The sequence below is a fragment of the Eschscholzia californica genome, unplaced genomic scaffold (assembly GCF_041429995.1).
Source record: "Eschscholzia californica isolate CP2 unplaced genomic scaffold, dmEscCali1.0.p SCAF_2, whole genome shotgun sequence".
NCBI classification, from domain to species: Eukaryota; Viridiplantae; Streptophyta; class Magnoliopsida; order Ranunculales; family Papaveraceae; genus Eschscholzia; species Eschscholzia californica.
Genome location: NW_028238309.1, coordinates 49708621 through 49731054, shown reverse-complemented (window position 1 = coordinate 49731054; position 22434 = coordinate 49708621). Strand labels below are relative to the sequence as shown.

General features: G+C 37.7%; 1 protein-coding gene and 1 pseudogene across 1 annotated transcript; one reads left to right on the top strand and one right to left on the bottom strand.

Annotated features, from left to right (window-relative positions):
- Window positions 1-1916: 1916 nt before the first annotated feature.
- LOC147558699 (uncharacterized) lies at window positions 1917-13439 on the top strand. The gene is made up of 4 exons (XM_086659069.1): window positions 1917-3175; window positions 3263-3746; window positions 4212-6191; window positions 13155-13439. The coding sequence occupies exons 1-4, from the start codon at window positions 1917-1919 to the stop codon at window positions 13437-13439; spliced, it is 4008 nt and encodes a 1335-aa protein (XP_086515195.1).
- A 3857-nt stretch (window positions 13440-17296) lies between these two features.
- On the bottom strand, window positions 17297-18404 carry LOC147558698 (putative inorganic phosphate transporter 1-7; annotated as a pseudogene).
- Window positions 18405-22434: the final 4030 nt, after the last annotated feature.

Genomic DNA, 22434 nt, shown 5'->3' with positions numbered 1-22434 from the left:
GTGACCCGGGTCGTCTGCAAGGGTCATCGCCCGTCCTGAACGGGAGGTAATTTCTCTAATCACCCACGAAGCCCCTGTCAGTGGGTATTTGCATGTTTCGTGTGCCTAATTGTTTTGATCGAATTGCTTAGTGTAAGCATTCTAGTAAGGGCAATAACCCAATTGAAAGATAGGAGACGGATTTCATCACCGTTCTTTTGCCCAAATAGGTAACAACATTCACGATCCCAAACTTCACCTAAAATCTAAAATTTGATTTAGACATCAGCCCCTAAGGTGACGAGCTCATAGGATCTTTGAAACAATTCAGGGACTTGATTTTTATTTGGGCATTCCTAATGGGAAAGTTCACTCAACTCTTTATAAGGTCGCCTCGAGAAGAGGAAACGTTCCCAGGTTGGATGGCTATCACAACGTTTATCGTTGGTCGTCTCCAAGAGTTGTTTGATCGTAGTACTTGGACGGAGTAACCATCATAACAATTATAGTTCAAGCTTTGTAACGAAGTAGGAGCTGTCTAGAATTTTAGGGTGAATCTGACCAACTTGTCTGTCTAGATTCTGTTTAGGTTGCTTGGTGGAGTCAGACTGATTGTGTTTGCTTTCCTCTAGGGTCTTCGTAGTGATTCCTCGGTCATTGGGCTCTAGTTTATGCCCGATAGATATCGTGATAAGAGAGGTCGTTTCATTAGTAGAGAAACTCATCTAAGTAATCTTCTAGCTAATCTCTCTTTGAGTGACACTATGGGTGAAAATCTAAACCAAGCCAGGGATGGAAATCCACCTATGACACTCAGGGATTACATGAACCCTACTAGAACATCTCAACCATCATGCATACAGTTGCCACACTCCACGGCTCACTTTGAGTTAAAGCCGAGCATAATCCAAATGCTCCCACTCTTTCGTGGAGTTGAGAACGAGAATCCCTACCACCATGTTAGGGATTTTGAAGAAATCTGTGGGACTATAAGATTCCCCAATATGTCTGATGAAATAGTGAGACTTAGGTTGTTCCCTTTCTCTTTGAGAGAGAAAGCAAAATCTTGGTTGTATGCCTTACAACCTCATTCCATCATCACATGGGAAGAATTAACCAGTTTATTCCTTCTGAAATTCTTTCCCAAGCACAAAACCACCGCTTTAAGGCAAATTCTTAATAATTTTGTGCAACAAGAAGGAGAGTCTCTCTACAAATATCTAGAGAGATTCAAAGAACTGGAACTACAGTGTCCACACCATGGTTTTGAAAAGAGCAGACTAGTCCAATTTCTCTATGACGGACTAGATTATCCCACTACATCCATGGTAGAGTCATTCTGTGGTGGCGGATTTACTTATAAATCCGTCGATGACTGCATGACGTTTCTAGAAGATCTAGCTGAGAAATCCCACCAACGGGAAACTTCTAGAGGACCTCCTACTAGGGCAAATCCTACTCCAAATAAAGGCGGCATCTATAGAGTTGATGAGTCCGAACTTAAACTCGCCGCCATGACGAGAAGGATAGAAGCCTTAGAGCTTGGTCAACCTAAAGCAGTTAGGGAGGATCCCACTCAGGTCATGAGTGTTGGAAAGGAATCCGTCTCTTATCCGTGTTCCGTCTGTGGAGACCCATCTCATACAGGGAATAAGTGTACCCTATTCTTTGTTTCTGACGAAAAAGAGCAAGCTAATGCTCTTTATCTAAACTCTAGGCAAGATAACCGTCAGAAATATGATCCTTACTCAAACACTTATAATCCGGGTTGGAGAAATCACCCAAATTTTTCTTGGTCCAAGGGTCAAAATCAGGGTCAGGTTAGTAGTTCCATGAACCCTCCTGGGTTTAATGCTCCTAGGAATCCTTTTGCTCAAAATCAGGGTCAATCTAGTACCCAATATCCTTCTCATAACAGTGAGTCTTTAGAGGAAACCATGAAGCAACTAGCTAAAACCCATAGAGAGTTTACACAACAGACCAACCAGGCTATGCAACAGACCAACCAGGCTTTACAACAGACTATCCAGACTGTACAAGAGACCAACCAAGCTGTAACTAGTTTAAGAACCGAGGTAGGTCAACTTAGAGAAGCCCTTAGGCAGAGAGAACGAGGTATGTTTCCTAGTCAACCAGAACCAAACCCGAAGGGTAAACAGTCAATGGACCTGGCCAATGCAGTCACCACTCTTAGAAGTGGTAGGGTAACTGACAATAAGGTAGGAGTTCCCGAAGATAGTGAACTAAACTCTGAGCAACCCACCTTACCAACTAGTGTCCCTAGTAAAGAGCCTGAGAAGGCTCCTGAGTCTGAAGACCCACCCACTGTACCTGAGTCGTATGTTCCTAGAGCCCCATATCCTCAGCGTTTGGTAGAGCCAAATAAGAAGTCCCAATTCGAGGAGATAATGGAAATGTTCAAACAAGTTAGTATTAATATTCCATTACTAGATGCCATTAAACAGGTTCCAGCTTACGCTAAGTTTCTTAAAGACCTATGTACTAGGAAGCGTAAGATGAATGTGCATAAGAAAGTCTTCTTGACTAACCAAGTGAGTTCCATCATCCAACAGAACCTCCCACCTAAGTACAAAGACCCAGGAAGTCCTACACTGCCCTGCACTATAGGGGACCATAAGATCGAACGAGCTTTGTTAGATCTAGGTGCTAGTGTCAACCTACTTCCTTATTCTGTGTACCTGCAATTAGGTTTAGGAGAGATCAAACCCACTTCGGTAGTTCTTCAGTTGGCAGATCGGTCTGTTAGGAGACCACGTGGCATAGTAGAGGATGTTCTGATAAAAGTTAATGAATTCATCTTCCCTGTTGATTTCATAATCTTAGATACTGAACCAGTTCATGATACCCAGAGTCAAATTCCTGTCATTCTAGGGCGACCATTCTTAGCTACATCAAATGCTATCATATATTGTAGGAGTGGACTATTAAGATTGTCTTTCGGCAACATGACTGTAGAGATGAACATCTTCAATGCCGGACTTCACCCAGATGATGTTAATGATTTTAATGAGTTGAATTTGATAGAGTTATTCATCCAAGATTCTTTACCTCAAACTCTATCTAATGATCCTTTAGAAACATTGTTGGCCCATTTTGGCTTAGATTTTGATGAGGAGGGTAGTATCAATGAGGTGAATGCTTTATTAGATTCTACCCCATTACTAGATCCTAATAAGTGGATAGAAGAACCCCTCAGCTTGTCAGAGCCAATTGACTTGCCAACTTTAGAGATGCCTCAACTATCATCCACCAGTGAGTCCAGTGTTCCTTCCATCCCGGAGTCACCTCAATCCACAGAGAAACCACCTCCTTTAGAGTTGAAACCCTTGCCCGACAACATGAAGTATTCGTTTCTAGGACCGTCTGAAACCTTACCTGTCATCATTGCTTCCGAGTTAGAGAAAGAACAGGAAAGTAGACTATTAGATGTCCTTAGAGACCACAAAACGGCAATAGGGTGGTCAATAGCTGATCTAAAGGGTATAAGTCCATCTGTTTGCATGCACCACATCTATCTTGAGGAAGATGCTAAACCGTCAAGGGAAATGCAACGTCGACTTAACCCTCACATGAAGGAGGTTGTTAGAGCCGAAGTCCTGAAATTACTAGATGCGGGTATTATATACCCTATTTCAGATAGCACTTGGGTCAGTCCTGTTCAAACTGTACCCAAGAAATCAGGCATTACTGTAGTCAAGAACGAATCTAACGAGTTAATACCCACCAGGATGACCACTGGTTGGCGTGTTTGTGTTGATTACAGGAAACTGAACACGGTCACGAGGAAAGACCATTTTCCTCTTCCTTTCATTGATCAGATGCTAGAAAGACTAGCTGGACATAGCTACTATTGTTTCTTAGATGCCTATTCTGGCTATAATCAGATTCCAATAGCCCCTGAGGACCAAGAGAAAACCACTTTCACTTGTCCATTTGGAACTTATGCTTATCGTCGGATGCCTTTTGGGTTGTGTAATGCACCCGCTACATTTCAACGATGTATGATGAGCATATTTTCAGATATGGTAGAGAGGTTTCTCGAGGTCTTTATGGATGATTTTTCAGTCTTCGGTTCATCTTTTGATCAGTGTCTGCATCACCTCACACTTGTGTTGGTTCGATGCAAAGAGAAGAACCTAGTACTAAATTGGGAGAAATGTCACTTTATGGTTCGCTCAGGAATAGTCTTGGGGCATGTCATTTCTGAAAAGGGCATTGAAGTAGATAAGGCTAAAGTAGAATTGATAAAAAGCCTTCCAGTCCCTAAAACGGTCAAAGATATTCGATCGTTTTTAGGCCATGCTGGATTTTATCGACGGTTCATTAAAGATTTCAGCAAGATATCTAGACCTCTTTGTAATCTTTTGGCAAAAGAGAACAAATTTGTCTTCGATGAACCTTGTTTAGAAGCCTTTGAGAAACTCAAACTTATGCTTACTTCCGCCCCTATTGTCCAACCTCCAAACTGGAGTATTCCATTTGAGATCATGTGCGATGCATCTGATTATGCAATTGGAGTCGTGTTAGGTCAACGTGAGAATAAACTTCTTCACGTTATATACTATGCCAGTAAGACGTTGAACGATGCACAACTAAACTACTCTACCACTGAAAAAGAGTTGTTAGCTGTAGTGTATGCCCTAGAAAAGTTCAGATCATATCTTGTGGGTTCTAAGGTTATAATATTCTCTGATCATGCGGCATTAAAATATCTCCTTTCTAAAAAGGATGCAAAACCTAGACTGATTAGATGGATATTGCTGCTACAAGAGTTTGATATAGAGATTCGGGACAAAAAGGGTTCCGAAAATTTAGTAGCAGACCACTTGTCTAGACTTGTAGTCGAGTCTGTAGAAGACAAGTTACCCATGAGAGAGAGCTTTCCTGATGAGCAACTTTTTAGTGTCTCCCAATTACCTTGGTTTGCTGATATAGTGAACTATCTTGCTACTGGTCAAATGCCCAGACATTGGACCAAGCAAGATCGTGATAAATTTCTATCCGAGGTAAAACGGTTCTTCTGGGACGATCCATACTTGTTCAAGTATTATCCCGATCAGATCATTAGGAGGTGTGTTCCTGATAGTGAACAGTCCAAAATCATTTCCTTTTGTCATGATCATGCATGTGGAGGGCATTTTAGTGGTAAGAAGACAGCCGCAAAAATTCTACAATGTGGTTTTTACTGGCCGTCTATCTTTAAGGATACCCATGCATATTGTCTGGCGTGTGAACGATGCCAGAAGTTGGGAAGCATTTCACGTAGGAACATGATGCCCCTTAATCCTATATTGGTAGTTGAGATTTTCGATGTGTGGGGCATCGATTTCATGGGTCCCTTCCCAAACTCTTTTGGAAACCTGTACATCCTTGTTGCAGTTGACTACGTGTCTAAGTGGATAGAGGCGGTTGTCTGTAAAACGAATGATCACAAAGTTGTGATCACATTCTTGAAAGAAAACATACTTTCACGTTTTGGTACACCGCGGGCAATCATTAGTGATGGGGGAACACACTTTTGTAATAGGCAGTTTGAGCTTCTAATGAAAAAATATGGTATTACCCATAAAGTGTCTACCCCATATCATCCACAGACTAGTGGTCAAGTCGAGGTGTCTAATAGGGAGATCAAATGCATTCTCGAGAAAACGGTTAACACTAATAGGAAGGATTGGTCTCTACGACTAACCGATGCACTATGGGCCTACCGTACAGCGTTTAAGACCCCTATTGGAATGTCTCCATATAGACTAGTGTATGGCAGAGCATGCCACCTACCCGTTGAGTTAGAGCATAGAGCATATTGGGCTATCAAGCAATTAAATTTTTCACTTGACAAAGCGGGTAGAGAGAGAAAGTTACAACTCAGTGAGTTGGAGGAGTTAAGAAACGATGCATATGAGAGTGCTAGGTTGTATAAGCATAAGATGAAAATGCTACATGATAGGAATATTTTAAGAAAAACGTTTTCACCGGGTCAGAAAGTTCTCTTATATAACACTCGTTTGCATTTATTTCCTGGTAAACTCCGTTCTAGATGGATAGGACCTTTCACGGTCAAGCTCGTTTATCCTTATGGTGCAGTCGATATCGAGGACAAAGATGGTAGTGTGTTCAAAGTGAATGGACAACGGCTAAAACCATTTTTAGAGATGTTGAACGATACAGAGGATGTTTCTATCGAAGATCCTGTCTATCCAGACTGATCCGCTATGATCAGTTTCGTCTGGCTAAAGACGTTAAACTTAGCGCTTTCTGGGAGGCAACCCATGCATAGGACTTCTGAATCTGGTAACATCATTCCTTACATCCTATTATTTTTGCATAGTCTTCAGAACATTGAGGACAATGTTCGGTTTAAGTTTGGGGATTGAATTTTTAGTCCTTATTTCAAAAATTCAAAAGGGTTCAAAATTTTTAATTTTTGGATTGAAAATGTGAGTCTAGGTGTTTTTGCTTGTTAATAGTTATAGAGTCTAGTTTGTCGGACTATCCGTTTGCTAATGGTTTTTCCATGAATTTCGAGTCTTGAAGTTGTCTGTGCACTAGCCATGTGATTGTTAGATAGGTGAAGAGTAGACTTTTCTGAGAGAATTTAATCGATCATTAGTGGAGACTTAACCCATGTGAGATTCTGAGCCTTTCTTTTTTGCTTTGAGTGATCTCTTCTGCATTAACTCCGAGTAGAATGAAGAGCTACTCAACCTCGCCATGCTAAAAAGAACTCATTTGATCTCTTGAGTTCAAATTTTACAACCACTAGGGATGTCATCAGGAAGCAAACTTTATTCTTGTAGTCTGAGAAACTTGAAAACAGTGTCAACTAGAGGAAGATAGAAATCCATTTGTAAGAACCCTGAGAATAAGGCATGAAGCAAAATGAAGAGAATATTACCAAGGGCAGAATAATGTCAAGAAAGAAGTATTTGTATTTTGAGTTTTATTACCAGAAGTAACATTAAAAAAAAAAAAAAAAAAAAAAAAAAAAAAAAAAAAAAGAGAGAGAGAAAAATAGAAGAAAAAAAAGAGAAAAAGGAAAAGTGTTTGTTTAGTAGTGTTTGAGTATTTATCCCTTGAAGTAATTCTTGAAGATTTGAAGACGTCGAGTTCTCAGGAGTTCTAGTTCATCATTATAGTCTATTGACCTCTAGGAAGCATTGTTAGATAGTTGATCAGGTGAGAAGAGTTTGTTAGCTTCCCTATTCCGTATTAGTGGTTGTTTCCTTCTTTGAGATCAGTCATCCATAGAATTTTAATCCGTCTTTTTCATGTGTTGAGTTTTCTTCATACTCATACTCGCACATTGAGTGAACCATTTCTGAGTGACTTTAATTTCATGAGTGTATGACAGTGAGGCAGTAGTCGAGGCGAAATGAATTGAGAAGGTAATCGAGGTCTTGTCTTGTCAGAACCGAAATGATACTCATATTGGCTGGTCACGTTCACTTCAGGTCTTGATTACTAGTGAAGGGATTTTTAGCATTTGTATGGTCTGGTTGACTTGGATTTCGTTTCTATTAGCTTTCAAAAATTTGATCGGATAAACATTTTCAGTCCTCTTTATATTTGGATCCTTCTGGATTTTGAAATTTTGAATTTTGTGGGTATATTCACTGCAAACCCTCACGAGACAAAACTCGTCCTCTAGGGTAACCTAGAGGTTTAACGGCTTGTTGCACGTGCTAAGTGCAATCGTGATTCCTTACGAAAGTGGTGAACTGGGCTTAGTTTTATTTTTCTGTTTTGCTCGAGGACTAGCAAAATCTAAGTTTGGAGATGTTTGATGAGACATAAAACTGTCTCATTTGAATCTCTTAACTCGGGTTCGTTTGTCCATTTCGGGCAGTTACTCTGATAAATTGTGCGTTTCTCAATCTCCAATCGATCTCCATTATATTGAGAAATATTTTCTCTCTCAATCGATCTCCATTATATTGAGAAATATTTTCTCTCTCAATCGATCTCCATTATATTGAGAAAATATTTCTCAATCTCCATCTCTTTCCTTCCTTTCTATTTCCTTCTCGGTTTTAGATTCGTTTCCTTCTCTATTAACCGAGAAGATCTTCACAGCTCATCTCTTTCCCTTACTCTGTTCCCATCTTTGTAGTAAATCTCTTTCCTTCTCTCTTTAAATATAGTTTCCATTAGATAGAGATGAGAGTAATAGGAAAGAACCTGGTTGTTTCAAAGATACGGTTATGTGAGAATACTATAGTGCATCGCGGCCGGTTGAAATAGGTTATAAAGCATCCTTAGATTTAACACACGTGTCACATAAATGAAGAAGACCGCTGGATTTGAGTGGGTGTGCAACCGAGATTCATATCCCGTATTCTGACCGACAACGTACCGAGATATTTACTTGGCCGTCGGATTGCAGCCACATGTCATCTAGTAATCGTCTTTTCCTCCAATCTTTGACTTAGCATATCTTTCGCATCTGGACTCTGATTTAACTTCCGTTTTCGCCTACGATTTCGTCATAGACTCCACTTTTCATCCGAGTATCAAAATTTCCAGAATACCCTAATCTCCAAATGACCAAAATGCCCTCAAATGCGTATTTCTCCCATTTTCACTCGTTTTTCGGACCAAACTCCTTAATAGATACCTGGAAAGAGAAACGCACAATTTATCAGAGTAACTGCCCGAAATGGACTAACTAACCCGAGTTAAGAGATTCAAATGAGACAGTTTTATGTCTCATCAGCTCAACCTAAGGGATACAAGGTTGAGGGCAAAGAAAATCAAGTATGTCCTTTGAGGAAGTCTCTTTACGGATTGAAACAATCCCCTCGCCAATGGTACGAACGATTTGATTTTTTCATGCTAAAGCATGATTTTCGCAGAAGTGACTATGATTGTTGTGTATACATCAAGAAGCTTCGCGAAGGTGACTTTATTTATCTCCTTTTGTATGTGGATGACATGCTTATTGCTTCTCGAAGCATGGTGGAGATAGATAAGTTGAAATCTCAACTCAGCCAAGAGTTTGAGATGAAAGACATGGGCGCTGCAAAGAAGATACTGGGAATGGAGATTAAGAGAGAGCGGTCAAGTAAGAAACTGTACTTGAGTCAGAAAGGTTACATCGAACGAGTAGTTTCTCGATTCGGGAAGCAGAATGCGAAGGCGGTGTCAACACCTTTGGCACCACACTTCAGGTTCTGGGAAAACAATCTCCCACTACTACGGTGGAGAAGGATCATATGGATCTTGTACCGTATGCTAGTGCAGTTGGCAGTTTGATGTACGCTATGGTGTGTACTCGTCCATATATTTCACAGGCGGTCAGTGTTGTTAGTAGGTTTATGGCAAACCCGGGGAAGACACATTGGGAAGCTGTGAAGTGGGTCTTGAGGTACTTGAAGGGTACTGTTGATACGGGTTTGTGCTTTGGTGGAGACACATGTCAAGTAAGCGGTTATGTTGACTCGGATTATGCTGGCGATCTAGATAGAAGACGATCTACTACTGGTTATGTATTTAAGGTACATGGTGCTCCAGTTAGTTGACGATCGATGTTACAATCTACAGTTGCGTTATCTACTACGGAGGCCGAGTATATGGCTATGGCCGAGGGTGTGAAGGAAGCATTGTGGTTTGTTGGGTCTTCTGGATGATCTAGGGATTAAGCAGGAGTGCGTAGAGGTATGGTGTGATAGTCAAAGTGCGATTCACTTGGCAAAGAATCAGGTTCATCATGCTCGTACTAAGCATAACGATGTCAGGTATCACTTCGTACGAGATGTCGTGGAGGAAGGTGATGTTTCTCTCATGAAAGTTCACACAGATGAGAATCCCGCGGATATGTTGACTAAAGTGGTGACGTGTAGCAAGTTTCAGCATTGCCTGAAATTGCTACAAATCGGCTCGTGTTAAGTTGCCCGAAAGAGCGTGATGGCGACAAGGTAAACTTTATGTGAAGGGTTGGTAGAACTACGGTAGGCTTGATCCTGTAAAAGGGTACGTAGGCAGCTATGGTCATATGGCGCAGTCGGATGAAGTTACAAGAAGCAAATTTATCTTACAAGGAGTATCCTGGTGTTCGTCCAAAATTTGAAGTATATCAAATTGTGTACGAGGTGGAGAATTGTGAGAGGCGGTTTAGGATGAGGAGGTTTAGGATGGTCATAGGCGGTTTGTGCAATTGGAGGCGGTTTCAATTGGAAATTGGTTTCCAATTTGTAGCCTAGGCGGTTTGATTTGTGATTGATAAGTCGGCTTATATTATTATATAAATAGGGGGTCTTGAGTCCAATCAAAAACACACCACAACAACAACAACTCAACAACTCTTCTTTAGAGAGAGCAAGTGAGAGAGAAATTTGTTCATAATTTTGAGCGGTGTTTAATTTCTCGGTTGTCGAAGATCTAGTATAGAAGGTTAATTTCTATACGGTACAATCTTGGGACGAACTTGCAGGTTGTGTGAGTCGTCTTCATCTATCCTTCTATAAAGATTTCTTGTTCGCCCGAGGACGTAGGCTTTAGGCCGAACCTCGTTAATTCTGCTTGCATATTTGATTTTGACATAGCTTTTCGAGTAATCTTCATAATCGGATCAATTTCTAGGATAGGTTCGATAGCTTCCGCGACTTTTAGATCTAACAGTATTTAAATAGAGTATTGCTCAGAGGGGCTACTGCCTGCGGAACTGAAGAGTACTTCACTATCTTACAACTCCTCGTTTGTGGTTCCAATGATGAAAGGTGAACAGGTTGCCTCCATGCATTGGGGGTCAGATTGTTGGAGGATAAGAGGTTTTTGGGAGTCAGCCCCTTCTTTACTCCGCCAAGACTAATCAGTGGAGGGATAATCGAGAGAACTTTCTTTAGAGTTGCCGCCACTTTAACCCACCCTCCTTGCTTCGTGGCTGCCGGAAAGCAAATGGTTCTACTACTGTTTTTACCTTCACCTGCTATGCGAATCCAGACGTATTCTCCCTGAGCGTTAACCATATTCTCGGACAACCAAATGATCTTACCGTCCTTGAAGCTGGATACTCTCTTAAAGTTCTTTCTTTGATCTCCTTGGTCTATTCAGTCTTCTATAAAGTGAATCAAGCTGAGGACCCCTGTGGCCGGCAGATTTATCTTCCAGATCCTATTGTGGCTTATTTCGAGGATCTAGAATCTACCTCTACTCAGTTTTTCTATCTCATAGTGCTTATTTTCTACTTGAAGAAAAATGGACGGAACCCTTTCTAATCTCCCTTTCTCAAAGGTTCCATTCCTTAGAATGAGGTTTCTTCTCCAAGCTTTCTCTGCTAATCTTGCATGCTCCACTTTTCTTACTTCTTTCCATTCTATTATGTCCCTTGTACCGCGCTCTCTTTCTCTCCTTCCCATTCTGAGAGAGAGGTAATTAGGCTTAAAGCTTACTCTTTGTCTCTCTCTCTCTCTCTCTCTGTAGCTTATGAAAACCATTCTGCTCGTATTGCTTTTACAACTCGTCGATCAACTGAGGGGGCGTTTTTAAATGGTAAATGTTGGCAGGGCCACATTTTGCAATTTTTGTGGGTGACAACTTCCAATAATACTATCAACAACAGCTGCAGAGAAAATTTTCTAGTTACAAAGGGCCTTCCAGATTTTGAAGGTCCGAGCAATAGTGTATTCTGAAAGTCCGAGGTTGTTTCTACACCAATAAGTTAGTTTTATTGGTGATTAGTTTCTACTTTTGTTATAAATATTATTGAGTTTGATTTTTTTCACTTTTTGTAAACCCATCTTTCGATAATGTCATTCTAGCATTGGGGTTTTCAGCTTGAAATTCATTCAGATAAATGTAACTAACGTCGTATAGAAAGGTGTATATTTACATTTGTGGTGGACGATATTATAAGAAATTTGATGGTAATATTTTGAGCTAATTATTTCTAATTATGGTCTGATGCATTTGTTATTTTATGTTTCATTCCCATTTACTTGAAAATGAAATTATCAGACAACAACAGCTAAGGTAATTCAACATCTAACCATGCGGACCGTAATTGCAACTAGGTGTTTAAGTTATCTTTTGGGCTAACAAATATTTTGTAATGGTTATGAGCCTCTTTAGAATAACAATAAATGACAAAGTTAACATGTCAAAATCATAAATTATTCTCTTCCAATACGACTTATATACAAATAGTACGTGCCGAAGGCACGGGTCATGCCTAGTATATAATAATTTCGGAGTTCCTATCTTCTTTCTATCTTCTCTCTTTATTCTATTTAATTTTATCACGTTATTAGCACGCGTCTCTAGCCAGTTGAGAAGTCGTTTTTTTAATTCGATTTTCCAAGTCGAATAAATTAGCTGTTACTCTGCCTGTTTGTCAGCGCCAAAGATCGAACAACTAAGTCGTTACTCTTTCGGTGAAAGGTATGGATTCTGGAAGAAACATATCTAAAAGTGATGAAGATACATGTCTAGCAGACTGTGCGACCACAAATTCGATACTTCAAAATACAAAATATTTCTCGACCTTAAAATTATTTGAGACAAATGCGATTACTATCGCCGGCTCATCAAGTCTTATAGAAGGCTCCGGAAGAGCTACTATAATATTGCCTCATGGTACTAAACTAATTATTGACGACGCTTTGTACTCGATCAGATCCCTGAAAAATCTGTTGAGCTTCAAAGACATACGTCGAAATGGGTATCACGTCGAAACTGGGTCTGAGGATAATAAATAATATTTATATATCACCTCGAGTATATCATGCCAGAAACGTGTTCTAGAAAGACTTGAAGCTCTTTCTTCTGGGTTATATCTTACATAGATTAAAACAGTTGAATCCTATGTCGTTGTCAACCCGAAGTTGCACGATCCAAATTCTTATAAGATTTGGCATGATCGACTGGGACACCCAGACTCTACCATGATGAGTAGAATAATACAAAACTCTCAGGGACACCGTCTTCAGAACCAGAAGTTTCTGATAGATAGGGATTTTACTTGCACAGGTTGTTCATTGGGAAAGTTCATAACTCGCCCATCTTTGACAAAAGTACATATCGAATCTCCTAAATTTTTGGAAAGGATTCAAGGTGATATATGTGGCCCTATACACCCGCAGTATGGACCATTTAAATATTTTATGGTATTAATCGATGCATCAACTAGATGATCTCATGTCAATCTGCTCTCGACTCAGAATCAGGCGTTTGCAAAGTTACTGGCTCAGATTATTCGTTTACGAGCTCACTTTCCTGATTATCCAATTAAGTCAATTCGCCTAGATGGAGCAGGAGAATTTACATCACGTACTTTCGATTCATATTGTCTCTCAGTAGGAATTAATATTGAACAGCATGTAGCTCATGTTTATACTCAGAGTGGTCTAGCTGAATCATTCATTAAGCATATCCAACTGATTGCGAGACCTATGTTGATGAAGACGAAACTACTTGTATTTGTTAAGAGTTTTGCCGAAACATGATGCAGTCGTCACCAAATAGCAGATGTTTGATGACCAAATCTGTATTTGCAGTAAGAAATCCAAGAAAGAGTTTATATCACTAGAGGACTTAATCAGTCGACTAAGGCCTTCCATTCCCAAAGTGAAGAAGAAAGGGGATAGAGGGTTTCTTTGACGGATTCCTCAACTGGGGTGAACTTTAGGCCCGGACACCCATTAATTAGTACCGACATAGTGGAGGCAGAAATGCAAGACTCAATTGTTATGAGCCATTGATTGGAGAAACTTAATTTTCTCATGATACCAGTTAAGAATGTTCATTGAATATGATCGAAGGCTTTGGACATATCTAATTTCAGTACGCGACGCGTTAGTACCAGTCAAAGGCGTTGAAAGAAGAATCAAAGAATTGGTTTAGCTAGAAATTGGAAAAAGAAAAAGTCCTCCATTTGTTTCGGTTGGAACGAGCAAGAGTGAAGAGCCCCACTTGAATTTAGAGTTTTGTAAGGGGTCTAGGGGTCAATAATTATTCGAAAAACAGGTTTTTATAAGCAATATTAACATCTTACTGTCGTCAATAATTATATACGCATTTAGCTAGATGAGTTACATAACCAATAGTCACACGATAATTGTGTTTGCATACAAAGTAATGGTGGGGAACTTATGGTGATGGGAGGTACGATGATGTGGTGGACAATTTCTGATGTCCACCACATCAGAAATTGTCTCATTAAAATCTTACCACGAAAACCAATAGGACAAAATCATAGTGAAGGAAAATAGTACAAATTCTTTGTTCCTGTACATTTTTATGACCATGCATCATTAAAACCTTGATAGGAAAAAGTCTGTGGGAAAAATCTTAACAAAGAAAAAAAATACAGTGTGAAACATAGTATTCAGTTCTTCATAAACTTGTTCCCCTTAATGAAGGTTGAGGGCATTGTGAAACTTTTTGTTGTCAACTTCCTTTTGGTGTATATACTCAATTACAATAAGTAGAATTTGACATTGTATTCATATAATGCTTTAAATTTTATGCATACTTTAAGTTGAAGTTTGTTAAATCCTTTAAGGGTTTCAATTGAACTCACTTTCTAGTGATTCATATTTGTGTATCATATACATCGATAAGATAATTACTCCCTCCGTCCCATTTTGTTTGGTTGTTATTCATTTTATGGATGTCCCAAAATGTTTGGTCACTTTCTTTTTATAACATTCATTTAATTACTAAAATGATGAAACTTCCGAGACTACCCTTTAGATTGAATACCATTCAAAGGTTCTAATTGGTTCTACGCTTCTACCAATGTGTATTTAATGAAATACTTCATATTAAATGAGGGTAGTTTAGGGAAAGTCTTTATATTTGTCAACAATAAATACCATTCCTTAATAAGTTGAATTCCCCAAAACTACAAACAAAATGGGACGGAGGGAGTATAATATTCTGTGAAACCAATGTACTAATCACATTTCAATGTGCAATATAAATTTTATGCACACTCCACCTTACACACATAATAGGTGTTAAACTCATCATTCGGTGACTATTACTTTAAGATAGAGTTGTCTCGCCAAAACCTTGTCAGGAAAATCCAATAGGACAAAACCTGAACGAAGGAAAAAAGACTACAACCTGTAGAAAATTAAAAACTTGTTAATTACGCACAGTTGCCTCATTAAAACTTTGACAAAGAAAACCCTGTGGGACAAAACCTTGGCGACGGAAAAAGAGTACAACACGATTGACATTTTATATATGAATGATGTTTGTTTTCTGAAATCACATTACAACATACGTAATATATTGTTTATACTAAATTAGGTACTTCTGGACCTGAATTTCTATGACATATAATAAATCGAGACAATATGAGATTCTTTGAAGCTTGAAGCCTTTATCTCCTAACTATATTATTTTTAAAACTTTTCTTTCTCGAATAATCTTTTCCAATACTCTACCTTAAGGCTCGAAATAGATTCTTCGGGACTCACAACGATTTATCAATACTTCATAATTTACCTCGAGGATTTTCAATCCATACAAAAAAATTGTAAATTTAAGGCGAGATGAATGTTCTTACTTCACTAATGTCAATTTTGCGAGAATCGTTGGCATATGAGATTGAGAATGAGGTTGGCGATTTCTTGCAGATTAGTATCCTTCACTTCCAATGCAAACTTCGTTCGAAGTGGGAGTTGCGAATCGCCTTGGAGGAATTCATCTTATGTGGGTACATCAAACTTTTCCTAACCAAACGATTAGGGACAACCTCTTGAGATAAGGGGAGGCTGATGCAGATCGTACTGGGCCTCACAGCCAAACCATTGGGCTTCACGACCGAACTAGTTAGAGGGTTAGTATTTGAGAGTTTTTATGTTTGAGTATTTCCTATTAAGTCTAGGTTTTGAAGTTTCTATGTTTGAGTATCTTTGATATTTAGGAATCCTAGTTTGAGTCTATCTAGAAGTGTCTAAGTTCCTATAAAAGGAAGTCAGGTATGTCCTTGTTATTCAGATCTCAGAGATTATCAATCAAGTTTATTATAGTTTATCACATTTTCTCTTTTCTTTGATGAAGTTTTTGTCTTTTTTATCTTCTGATGCGTCTACATCATTCTAAGCATTCGTGAGATTGTCTTTAGCGAGATTGCTTTTAACAATTTCAGACATTACCTATAAAATCTTCCGTCTTCATTTTAGTGTCAAGAGAATTTAAAGTCTAATGATTTTCTAATTTACGTTTTGTACTTTTATTATGAGAAGTAAAGTGATAGTGAATTTGGGGATTTTGGGGTGAAAGAAAGTGGTTCGGAGGAGTAACAAGGGAAGAAATTGGAATGGAGGAATAACGGGTGGATCTTACTCTTACAAGTGCCTCAAATGAGGGTTGGATTTTAATTAATAACTTAAAATTTAATATGTACCGACTTGAAAGGCACTCTAATATTAAAGTTCATAGTTTGGATTTGGAGAACCATTTTTATTTGGGGGTAATTTCTAGAAAGGTCAAAATAATATTGAAAATGAGTAAAAAAGCACAAAACATTTGAAAATTATTATTCAGGTCAAAAAGTGTGCAAATACTAAAATACCCTTTTTTGTCATTTTGTGTAACTAATTTTTTTTATTTTTCTTTAAACTTTAGATCGATATAACTTTTGTTTGAGATGTCGGATTTCTATAAAAATTATATATTTAGAAATGATTTTTCATTAGCTTTCTAACAAGATCCACTTTCAATACTTTTTTTTAAAAAAAAAAATCCAGAAAAAACGTCGTTTTTTCCTTTACGTTTTCTGCAAACGTGTTTGCAACAATCAGTTATGCAAACGTGTTTGCAAAAATCTGTTCTGCAAACGTGTTTGCAAAAATCTGTTCTGCAAACGTGTTTGCAAAAATCTGATCTGCAAACATGTGTTTGCATAATGTAAACTGCAAACATGTGTTTGCATAATATAAACTGCAAACTGTGTTTGCAAAATGTGGACTGCAAACATGATTTGGAAACATTGCATATGTGATTTCGGGTTGGAGATCTTGCAAACTCGATTTCAAGAAGAAAATTCAAACTCCAATTTATAATCAACAATTTATTACAGTCGGTTAGTTGGGTCCATCATCAATGCACAATCGTAGTTCTGCACCATTACAATCATCTCCAGCACCATACCAACTAACCCCACCCTTAACTAAAAAATAAAGACTATGGTAATGCTACATATCCGGACAACAATTTCATTCTTTCTTCCTCAATCTGGAGTAGTGGTACTCCACCACCACCACTGCCACCACCTTCAGCGGATTGAGTGTGATCCTTCAAATACATTTGACAAAAAATCATAAGAGCTTCTCTTTGATAGCCACAGTTAATATAACAAGCCAAAATTAAAGTCCACGAAATCGCATCTCTAATAGGAAATTCATCAAACACCTTCTGTCCACCTTGAATAAACTTACATTTCTCATACATTTGTATTTTGAGACCATCCTATATTCTGAAATATAGTCTTTTGAAACAAACCTTGACTATAAAAAGCTATGTCAAGTAAGAACCAAGTACTAGTTGTTCCAAGAAAATTAAGTCCATGTCTCTTAAGAAATTGAATCGAAAACAACCCAAATGAATTCTTTCCTTGATCCATTATGATTATATTCTCATCAAACTTTTCTTGTTCGTACTTGTAATTGTACTTGTAAAACTTTCGACATATCGACAGCTGCCTGTTTTGCATTTTTGGCTACAAGAGCAGTATATCATGCAGTTTCGGGCATTTTCATACGCCAATAATACGTTAAAGCAGCTGGAATACCACAAAACATTAAAATGATTCTCCACATAACCAGCTTGAGGAACGGTCGAACCAACCGGGTCAAACTGATAAGCAAGGGAAGGAAAAGCAGCTTTAAAAACAGAAGAAATTATAATCGAGACGATTCGACCAGCCAAAATCCCAAACCCTTGCATAGCAAAAAACAGCAGCAATGAAAGCGCCTCGAGTTTTCTTGTTAGCATATTCAGACATGATCGTTGCTGAAAGTGGGCAGTCACCACTAATACCAAAACCAAACCAGAATCTAAAGAAATAAGAAGTTGTCATAACTATTTTTGTATTACTATGAGAAGATAAACCAGAAGTGATAGAACAAAATATCATGAACATCAGAGTTAGCTCGTAAACTCGTTTACGCCCCATTTGGCACTAAACCACCTGAAGTAGCTGACCAGCAAGAGTGCCACAAAGAGCAACTCCATTATCAGCAGAGTTGACATTTAGTGGTAAAGAACCAGGAGGTTTCGATCCTTCTTGGTAGTAGTAGATTCATCCGAGTAAGTTTGTGACTATTGCAATGCTAAAGAGATCATAAGCGTTCGGTGAAAAAACCCATACCAGCAATAACTATGGTAGTGAAATGGTATAGTTGTGTTTTTGCAACATCAACTGCATTTAGCACTTCTGAAGTCTCTCCAGCCATGACTAATCTCTTGATCAACTTCTTCAACTTCCTTCCTAAATACTACTTAAATATCCCGACTCTTGATCAACTTCTTCAACTTCCTTCCTAAATACTTCTTAAATATCCCGGCGAGCTAGAGGGATCGAAATACTACTTAAATATCTCGGCAAGATTGAGGTGAAATCAGGGGTCTCTAATGGTAAACAACATGAGATTGAGCAGCAAGATTGTAAACCTATTCGGGATTGATGATGTAGATCCATTGGTGAAGAGAAGGGTTTGTTAAATCAACGTAGAGCTTCAAGAGAATTATAAGGATCAATGTAGGTGGTCAAAGTTAACGACTTTATACCAAACAACAATCTACACTACTCAAATACAAAATTTCCAAATATTTTAGTGACTTGAACTAGTGAACACAAAATTCACTTCATTGAGGAATTTCTTCAACTACCTTATGCTACATTGTTTGCTTTTCCTCAACCAACCCAAAATGAGGTTAGACCTGAACCTAGTCTTAAGATACTAAACTATTGAGCTCAAAATCTCCCACAGAAATCATCAATTTCAGTTCAACCCATCTCAAAAATGAGAAACACAAAACAGATAACATGGAAATGTAATCAAATAGAAGTGTTTATTAAGAGAAAGAGAGAACCAAACAGAAAAATGAGGACCTTCAAAGGAACTCCAATTTGAGGAGCATCAAGACCAACACCAGGGGCTTCTCTCGTAACTTTAATCATATATTATCAATAATTCTCTTAATTTTCTCTCATAACTTTGTATTTGATTCGTTTTAGTATTGAAATTCGAAGATCTTCGAATCGATCCATGAACTTCATATACTTTCTCGAGGGAGAACTCAGTTAGATATAAACCATCTTGACCTGTCATTTAGGTGATCAAAGCTATCATCCTTCGGGATTTTGTGGATTCTCGGTTAGTTGCAGAGACCAATGTCGTGATTGTTCTTCGCTGAAAATTTTTAGAGAGAGAATGAAAAGTGGAGGAAGAGCATTCATGGGTAGTTCTGGAATAAAAAAGTTCTAAAATGACCTAAAAGATAATTATACATATTATTTCAAGCATTGAGAACAATTAAACATATTATAATTACACTCTTTAGCTATTTGAAAATTTTAAGTGATTTTTTACTCATTATATAAAATATTTTGACCCAAACAATCGTTTCCTATTTTATTTGTCTCACCACGTGTGGGAGGACCCATGGCTGTTCAAGGTGCATATTGCACGCCCCTTCAAACACACTCTTCTTCACTTGTGTTGTGTATTATTTTGTCCCTACTCTCTATTGAGATTAACTGGTGGTGCAGAAAGTCCATCTGTCGTTGTCGAATAGACTCGTTCGAACTAATTTGCATCCAAAATAAATTGATCTGTTTGGCCTCATTCATAACTTCACAACAATTATCGGTAGAAGCTTGGTGACTAGCTGGGATTGAAATTTCTACATAAAGAAGAAGACACAAGATAAAATCTTAAAATAGTCTACAAGACTTCAACAAACAACCAAAATAATTAAAATGAGAAAATAATGACAACAGAACCCATTAAATGGATTGAATAACAAAATTTAACAGGGCAGAAAATTCTACAGATTTTAAAGAGTCTTCAATCAATTATACTCTCTCTCACAATATTTGTAAGTCTCAATCACATAGTCGGACTACTGAAATATTTCGAAAATTTTTGTATTTAGAATGACTCATTCACTCAAAAGAAATAGAATCTAGCTTAAGTGTACACCTAGAAATAATATTTCCAAAAAGAATAACAGAAAAAATGGAGACACCATGAGTTTCGATTCCATAATTGATTGATCATAGTTCTTTTTGTTGCAAGATTGATCATAGTTAATGTTTACTATTTTATTAGTAGTTCACGGTAATATGATTCCAACCTAACAAAAGGAAGAGGGAATGGACGTGTTGGGCCCAAAACTGCGCCCAAAATAAGTAGCCAGTCCATCAATGCCCGAAATTATAAACCCAGTCCAAAGCGTCAGACCCCAATTGGAAAGTATCGTAACCCCTTTAATTTTTCATCAAATTTACGGAAGCTGCCACCTAGAAATTTACGGAATTGCCACTCTGAAAAATCACGGGATTCTCCACTCCACGTTTTACTTTCTCTATCTAACTCTTTTACTTTCTCTCTCTAATTCTCTTTCCAGATGGCGAATGGTAAGGGGAGCTAAGGATTGTTGTTGGGGAACTATTATGGTTGGGGAGCTGCCAAGATTAGTAAAGGGAGATGCAAGTTTTGAGTTATTATTTTAAAGACCTTCTAAGATTCACAATTTAAGGAACTCAAGTGTAATACATGGAAATATACCAGAATTAAAGTAAAGGGAGATGCAAGTTTTTGAGTTATTATTTCTCTTTATTTATTTAACTAAATCCTAATTTCTCTCCTAATTTAACCAATTTCTAACTAATTTAGAATTTCTTTTCTCTCTAATTCCTATTCTCTCTCCAATCTCAACAACTTCCTCTCTTTTTAAAATTCTCTCTCCAATCTCAACAAATATTTCTCTTTAAATTTCTTTCTCCAATTGGTTCAAAATTCTTTCTTTTTTTTTCCCAGATTTGTTTCTTATCTCAAATCGAATTTTTCCAGATTTATACAAATTTCGAATTTTTTCAGATTGGTTCAAATTTCTATTTTTTCACTCCAACTTTCCAGATTTATTAATTTAACCAATTCCTAATTTCTCTCAAATTTTAACCAATATCTAACCAATTTCGATTTTCCTTTGTTTTGTACTACTCATATACTGGGAATTTTCTTGTTTCCTGGAAATTGTCTGTTTACTAGCCATTCGACTGTGTACTAGACATTTTTGTACTGGAAATTAACTTGTTTCCTAGAAATTATTCTGTTTCCTGAAAACTATTATGTTTATTAGCCATTTTTGTACTGGAAATTTACTTGTTTCCCAGAAACTGTTTTGTTTCCTGGAAATTGTTCTGTTTACTAGCCATTTTTGTACTAGAAATTTACTTGTTTCCGAGAAACTGTTCTGTTTCCTGAAAATTGCTCTGTTTACTAGCCATTTTTGTACTGGAAATTTACTTGTTTCCCAGAAACTCTTCTGTTCCCTGGAAATTTCTCTGTTTACTAGCTATTTTTGTACTGGAAATTTTCTTGTTTCTTGGAAATTGTTCTGTGTACTGGCCATTTGGTCAATGTACTAGACATTTTTGTACTGGAAATTTTCTTGTGTACCGGAAATGGTTCTGTGTACTAGCCATTTGATTATGTACTACACACTTTTCGAATTTCTCTCTAGATTTTTCCTATTTTCCTCTAAATTTTATTCCTTTTTCATATTTTCTCTCCAGATTTTTCTCTCTCCATATTTCTTATTTTTATTCTTTTTATTTCTGTTTAAACATATTTTCTCTCTCCAATCTTACTACTCTGCTTTTCTCAAAAAGATAGAGATGGCAAGAATATAATTTTCTTGTGTACCGGAAATTTCTCGTCAAAATTTACAGAATATTTTTTAGAGAGAGATATTAGAAGTTCAAAGAGAGAGGGGAAGAATTTTCAGAAAATTTTTAGAGAGAGAAAGAGAGGAAGATTACTTCAGAGAGATAGAGAGGAAAAAGATAATCAACGTCCATTGTATTCTGAAGGTTTTAGAGAAAGAAAGAAAAAAAATCCAGATTTTGAAACATTTGTATAGAGATAGGGGAAGAAGATAATCAACATCCATGATTTTCTGAAAATTTTAGAGAGAGAAAGAAAACGAGAAGATAGAGTTTGCTCACGGGATTCCAAAATTTCGTTTGAAAATTTTGAATTTTCAAACCAGGGGCAAGAGGGGGAGAAAAAGAAATGAAAACCAGAAAAAAAAAAATGAGTTGTCCTGACTCCTGACATTTGGACTGGGAGCTCATTTCTGGTCGAAAATGGTGTTCCCGCTCATTTTCCCCTAAATTTTAGATCCCTCACTCATTTTTTGCAAAAGGAATTGGTGGCAGAGGATGAATTTGCAAGCATTCTACCTCACATTTTT